Source organism: Tupaia chinensis, unplaced genomic scaffold, assembly GCF_000334495.1.
Source record: "Tupaia chinensis unplaced genomic scaffold, TupChi_1.0 Scaffold000182_1, whole genome shotgun sequence".
Lineage (NCBI taxonomy): Eukaryota > Metazoa > Chordata > Mammalia > Scandentia > Tupaiidae > Tupaia > Tupaia belangeri.
This window is the reverse complement of record NW_006159657.1, coordinates 5,919,827-5,927,225: the sequence shown is the minus strand read 5'-3', so window position 1 is coordinate 5,927,225 and position 7,399 is coordinate 5,919,827. Positions and strand designations below refer to the sequence as shown.

Sequence of the window (7,399 nt, the reverse complement as noted above, 5' to 3'; positions counted from 1 at the left end):
GGAGTGGGACGGGGGGGGGGGGGGGGGGGGGGTAGGTCTGTTTGAGGAAAGGTCAGGTGAGAAACCAGGAGTGGGTATTTGAAGAAATCAGGATAATTATTCAGCGGAAAGAGATGGACTGTAATTGTAGTGAGGAATAATTTGCACCTACTTGTATCCTGTCCCTATAAATACCAAAGACATGTTGAGCTTTTTGAGACAGGTTGATGATATTTGCTGTCTCCCTGTAACCAGTTTCAGAAATACATTCTCTTTTTCTCCAGCCTCTGCCTCACTTTCATTGACTTCAGGAAGCAACAGCTGGACTTAGTTGGCCAGTAACAATATGACATCTGAGAGTAGAAGTGATTTTAGGCCCTTGGTCTTTTTTTTTTAATATTTATTTTATTTTATTTATTCATTCATTCATTTTAATTTAACCAGAGAGAGAAACACACAGAGAGAGAGAGAGAGGGAAAGTGAGAAAGCAAGCCACCAGGTCTCGCTATCAGTCATGTGGGAATGCCCAGTGCCTTAACCACCACACCACCTGCTGGCCCCAGCCCTTGGTCTTAATAAGAAGTCAAAATTAATAGAATCCTTGAATCCTTGCCTTCAAGAAGCTTATAATGTAACTAGGGAGCATACCTATCTATACTTCAAAGAATATAAAGCAATTCATGGTGAAGGATGTAAGGATCATGAGGCTAATTAGCAGCTACTTACCAGAATGGCTTCAATTTCAAGAGTTCTGTTCTTTCATTGTCCATAAATACAACCATTTTTGTCAGGCGATGAATATAGATTTTTGGATTAGCAAAAAGAAAAAAAAAGGCATCAATGTAATTAGAATGTAAGAGTGAGCAAGTTTTATTGAAAATGCTCAACTGTGATTGATTAGGTAGCTAGAGATAGGTAAGAGGTTCAAGGATGTCTCCAACGGGGCAGGTGTTGGAAGTGTGAAGCATGGAGGTGTAATGATCAAGCGGAACTGTTCATTTCATTTGGTCAGATGGTGAGGGATAGAGGAGTGTCACAGGAGGTGAGGATAATAAGGAGCACCACCAGCAGCTTAGGAATCACGAGACATTCTCTTGACCATTATTATCTGTTCCTCGTCCTATTCATAATCATTAACTGAGAGTTCTGAGACCTTGGAAGTCCCTTGCTAACCTATCTCATGGTTATATTGAAGTTGTGAATTGTATTGAAAACAGGTCCCTTTAAATGATTTTTCTATTTTGCAGAAAAATCAGAGGGGATGTAGCTATGCCATGACTTTGTAAGCCCTGGTGGGAGTCAACGTGGGGGCAGTAGAGGCCGATGGGCAGGCCCAGGGTTCCTGCACTCACTATGGTTTGTTAGCTCTATGACTGTAGACAAGCCAGTTTGCCTCCCTAAGTCTTTTCCACACCTCTAAAATGTTAGGTCAGAATCAGATGTTTTCATGCTATTCTTTTTCATTTTTTTTTAGAGGTTTCCGGTATAGGGCGTGTGCGCTTGCCAGACAGACAAAGAGAGACAGAGAGACAGAAAGCGAGAAATCACCCCCCTGGGGGGATGGCCATGCCACCAGTCCCTTCTCCTCCATTCTCTTCTCGGGATCTTGGGCACGCACACACACGCACCCGGTGTGAGTTTTAAGCCACCGAGTCCAGGACTCGAACTGCGGATGACTACATGGGAGTCCAGCGACATAGCCATTACACTAACTGCTGGTCCCTCTTTTTCATTTTCTAAAATTTATTTTTATTTCATCTATGAGCAAGACAGAGATAGACACTGAGAAACAGGCATCCCCCCACAGGGTCTTGACACTGTGACCCACCACTAGCCTCAGCCAGCCCTGGCTCATGGGCACATGCCCTTCATGTTCAGAGAGGTCTCCAGAGGCAAACCTGGGACTTTCCCATGTGGGTCAGCCTCACAGTACGTCACGTTACTGCTGCTCCACCTTCCAGCCATCCCCCTTTTATTTCTTTTTAATGAAACTTTGCTCTTTCTGGGTGTGCATGTGTGCGCTAGAGGAGGTAGTGGGAAAGGGAAAAAGCATCCCCCATGAGAAATCATGCCAGCAATTCCTTCTCCTTTTCTCCATCCTCTTGGGATTTGAGCACACATGCATATGTACCTTGCATGTTTCCCAAGCTGCCGGGCCTGGGACTCATACAAGGTCAGTCATATGGGATCTGGTTACCTTCACCTCCAGGCCACAAAGCTGGACCATAATGAAACTTTTTACTAGAGAAACTACTCAAATTCTGTTAATATGTAAATATATTGCATTATTACGTAAACATACTGCATTGTTGGAAAAGACATGACACATTTTTCTATGCAAAAATGTGTCAGGACTTTTCTCTTTTTAGTGAGATTTTTGTTATAGGGTATGTGCACTCACCAGAGACAGAGAAAAAGTGAGAGATCATCCCCTAAGGTGGATGACCACGCCACAATCCCTTCTTTGGGATTTTGAGCATGCATGATGTGAGTCTTAAGCTACATGGGAGTCCAGCGACATAACCATTACACTATCTGCTGGTCCTGCTTCATGACTTTTCTGATGCCCCAATATAATTTATATATAATAGAGAGGCTGGCAGGTGGTGTGGTGGTTAAGGGCACTGGACTCCCACGTGGCCAACCACAGTTCAAGTCTTGGACCTGGCGGCTTACTTTCTCACTTTCCTCCTCTCTCGTGCTCTGTCCCTTTCGGGTCAAGTTAAAATAAGTAAATAAATAAAGTTAAAATAATTCTAAAATATTTTCCCTTCTAAAATATATTTTTAGATTGTAATTCTAATTATAATCTAAAAATATATTCTTTAAGTATAATTCTAAAAAATATATTTCCCTTCTAAAATATATTTAAGAACATAATTCTAATTACAATTCTAAAAATATATTTTTTACATTTATTTTATGTAACTTTATTTATTTATTTACTTATTTTAATTTGACCAGAGAGACACAGAGTGGTGAGATAGCAAGAGCTAGGTCCAGGACTTGAACTACAGTCAGCCATGTGGGAATCCAGTGCCCTTAACCACCATGCCACCTGCTGGCCTCTCCATTTTAAAATAAATAAATAAAAATGGAGCTGATGTGCTTAATGGGACATGGGGAGTTAGTTACAAACTCCAACTTTTTTTTTTTTAATTCCATTTGTTATTATTATCTTTTAATTTGACCAGAGAGAGAAAGGGAAAGTGAGAAAGCAAGCCTCCAGGTCCAGGACTTGAACTGTGGTCGACCATGTGGGAATCCAGCACCTTTAACCACCACGCCACCTGTTGGCCCTGGAACCTCATCTTTCTATCCACCCATATTTTCACAAAGTTCTTTCTTAGAGGTGTTTTTATGATAGAAACCATGTGCATTCATGGGGGAAGAGAGAGAGAGAGAGAAAGAGAAACTACTCTCAACAGAGTCTCATCATGCTGCAGAACCTTCTCCAGCCCTCCAGCTCCTCAGTATCTTGGGTGCCTACATGCACGTGCCTGGAGTATTTTCAGGCTAGCCTGGGACCCGTGGTGGGCCCAGGAGCTTCCAGCATTTCAACACAGTATGGTACAGATTGCAACAGCAGGTTGAGTGTTCTTGGGCTGGAAAGTTCAGAAGAATACAGCTGGAAAATCCCCGAGGTCCCTTCTTAGAATTTAACATTTTCTGATTCTTGTATTGATAAGTTAATAGCATTTCTCAGCAGATTCAAGGAGGTAATGCATTACTGAATTTGCTATGCCCTTACCACACACCTGTCCGTCGACGATGCTACTAGACACGGTAGGCAGTATGAAGAGAAGATAATACAGGCTGTCCTGCAAGCAGTACACATGGAGCGTGAGAGGGAAGCAGAAGAGAGCTCCTGTAACTTTCGTAACGTGGCTCACACTACATAGATAAGGCAACGAGGTTTTTTACCCCTCAAGATTACTGTGGATTTTATGAAGAAAAGGAAAATGAAGGTGAACAGCTTAGTTCTGCAAGAATTTTTAAGTTTTTGTTTCATTTACTCTTGGACGGAAAATAAATATAACAGAGGACAGAAGATAAATATAAGCATGGCACTAGAATCCAAAAGGAACAAAAAGGAGTGTGAACTAAAGACAGCCATGCTGCTCTTCCCAGTCCCATTCTCTGGCGTGCAGGCCAGCACTGTCACCAACTTCTTCCAAAGTCATGCTCTGTTTATAGAAGCACTTGCAGATTTGTTGGGTACCTTGGTTTCCCACGGCTGCTGTAACAAGTTATCACCGGTGACATGGTGGCTAAGGCACTGGACTCCAGATGGCTGACCATGGTTTGAGTTCCAGACCCAGCGGCTTGAAAATCACACCGGGCACGGGTCCAAAATCCCGAAAGAAAAATGGAAAAGAGATTGCAGTGTGGCCAACCATCCCCTTGCCCCCAGTGATTTCTCACTTCCCCTCTCTCTGTCTCTCTATTTCCTAGCAAGTGCACGTGTCCTATGACAAAAACTTCAAAACAAAACAAAAAACCAGAAATGTATTCTCTCATAGTTCTGGGTGTGGTGTCAGAAGTTTGAAGTTAATATCACTGGGCTGAAATCAAGGTGTTGGCAGGGCAGGACTCTCTCTAGAGGCTCTGGGGAGAGTCTCTTGCCTGTTCCAGTTCATGGTGTCTGCTCGCCTTCCATAGCTTGTGGCCACAGCACTCCAGTTTTCTTTTCTTTTTTTTTTTTTTTTTTTTTTTTTTTTTTTTTGGGGGTTTTTTCTTATGGGGCGGGTGGCCCCCGGGCGCGTGCGCACGCCAGACAGAGACATAGAGACAGAAAGCGAGAAGTCACCCCCCCAGGGGGGATGGTCACGCCGCAATCCCTTTTCCTCCATTCTCCTCTCGGGATCTTGGGCACGTACACGCGCCCGGCGTGAGTTTTAAGCCACCGGGTCCGGGACGCGAACCGCGGTTGACTACGTGGGAGTCCAGCGACATAGCCATTATGCTAACTGCTGGTTCCCAGCACTCCAGTTTTCAAAGCCAGTATCTTCAAATGTCTGTGTACTGTCTCCATGTGACTTTTCTGTGTGTGTGTGTGCATGCTTGGGTGCAGTAGGGCAGGGCGGGGTGACTCCCTCTGCCTAGCTCTCTTATAAGACTATATATGATTATATTTTGGGCTCACCTGGTTTATTCAGGATAATTCCACCATCTCAGAATCTTAGACTTAATCATATTTACAGAGACTTTGCCACGTAAGATAATATTCACAGGACCCCGGGGATTAGGATTTTTTGCAGGGAGGCGGAGAGCGTATTTCAGCTTATTACAGTCATAAAACAGATAACATACTGTACACATTTTTCTAGTAGTGAAAAACTGGATTAGCCTAAAGGTCCATTAAATAAACTCAGATCTACCCATAGAATGGAGTAAGGCATAACCACTAGGAAGAATGAAGTACATGCTGACAGGGACCGTGTTTACTAAAGCAGAAGAAGGCAAGTTGCAGAAGGCGCATACGAGTAAGGGGAACATTGGAAAGAAAGACATTAGACTTAAAAATGGCTAGGGAGTAACACAGAACTTGTACCTTTGTATGGTACACTTTCGTGTTGTTCGTCATTTTAAAATCATGCTTTATAATAAATCCTGAAAAAAGAGGGCGTGCATTTTCTGAATGAATTATGTTGCACGAGTAATAGAGAATGACTAAAATGTTGTTCGGGGGTTTGTTTTCTAGATAGCAGACCCTACATTAGCTGAAATGGGGAAGAACTTGAAGGAAGCGATGAAGATGCTGGAGGATGCTCAGAGGTGAGGGTGGAGAACTGTTGTGTTCACCCACTTGTGAAACTGCTGGCTCTGGTTTCCTTCTTTTGAAAATGCCTCCTGGCTTCAGAATGTCATGCATAGCTTCATCTGACTTTAAAATTGGTATTTGTTTTGAGTAGAAGGCACTTTGTAATGAAAGGATTTTGAAATTGAGGGGGAGGACATATAATTTTCAGTTCTATTAAGAGTTTCATTTACTTAATGTATTTATTTGAATCTGTAAATACTTCTTACTATAGATTTAGGTCATATGGGGTATCAGCTAAGAAATGGGTTGAAGTGGGTTTTGTTGTTTTGTTTTATTTTATTTTATCTTATTTTATCTTCAGGTTCTCTTGTTGTTTTGTTTTTTGTTTTTTTGAGAGATTTTTGCTAGTCTAGGGTGTGTGTGCTGGCCAGACAGACAGAGAGAGACATTAGAGATAGAAAGTGAGAAATTACCCCCCAGGGGGGATGGTCACGCCGCAATCCCTTCTCCTCCATTTTCCTCTTGGGATCTTGGGCACATGTGCCCGGCGTGAGTTTTAAGCCACCGGGTCCGGGACGTGAACCGCGGTCGACTACGTGGGAGTCCAGCGACATAGCCATTACGCTAACTGCTGGTTCCCAGGTTCTCTTGTTTTTCAGAAACTCAAACTGTACCCAAAACTGGGAGTGGGGAGATGTGATAAATGTGTTCCAAATCTTGTATTACCAAGAGGTTGTAGGCAGCATGGCCATGTATTTGCTTGTTCAGATATTAAAAATTCAATATGATAAAATAGTTTTTTCTTTGATTTTGATTAGAAGAACAGAGGAGGAAAATGGAAAGAAGCTCATATCTGGGGATATTCCAGGACCACTCCAGGGCAGGTAGGTGGCATTGAAGATCAGTACCTTTAGTTAGAGAATACATTTTTCTTAAACCAAGATTTTATCATCATTGATTTATAATTTTAGTTTTAATGGACGCAAAGCAAATTTAAATAGAGTTGTGTGCAGTATAACATTAGAAACCTGAAATGCCACCGCCTGGTTGGTAATGACGCCAAGCCTACTGGCTTGTTTCCCTTTCCCATTCAGAATTTAATACAACCTATGACTCAAGAGCAATGCATGAATTTGTAGTTATAACTGGAATAGCATTCTTAGTTCATCCTTGAAACCTGTAATCTGTTCAGTAGATAGTTTCATTGTGAGAGATATTTTAACTTGGTAAGATTTATCATGTGTATGATATAAGAAATGAAGGGAAAATGCCAACTGTAATAATTTATTGGCAAAGTGGTTTATTTTTTAGCAACTAAAATAAATTTATCAAGTCTTTGTTTTGAACTAGCAGATAGAAAATCAGAAAAACAAGTAGCTGATTAAAATTTTCACAGGCTGTTACCAGTCAATCTGGAATTAAAGTCACATGCCAACTTCCCTGAGATAAACCTACTTTTTGTCTTTTATAACCAGGAAACTGCACATAGGTAAACAGTACAACTCCCTCACTTTGTCCTTTGACCTGAATGTAAGTTGTACAAGGTTGCAGAAGGAAAGTGTGGCGGGAGGATCACAGTGTGTCAGTAGATGCCTCATCTAACACACCAGATAGATACTGGGAATTTGAATAGTCACTCCTGTTTGTAGCAGGAAT

The 7,399-nt window shown here is 42.0% G+C and overlaps 1 protein-coding gene across 1 annotated transcript in view; it reads left to right on the top strand.

The window, feature by feature from the left end:
* Positions 1–7,399, top strand: part of PDXDC1 (pyridoxal dependent decarboxylase domain containing 1) — a 67,333-nt gene that overhangs the window by 20,448 nt on the left and 39,486 nt on the right. The window contains exons 2-3 of the mRNA XM_014587078.2: positions 5,684–5,757; positions 6,562–6,627. Coding sequence (XP_014442564.1) covers positions 5,684–5,757; positions 6,562–6,627 — 140 coding nt within the window. The remainder of the gene's footprint in view (positions 1–5,683; positions 5,758–6,561; positions 6,628–7,399) is intronic.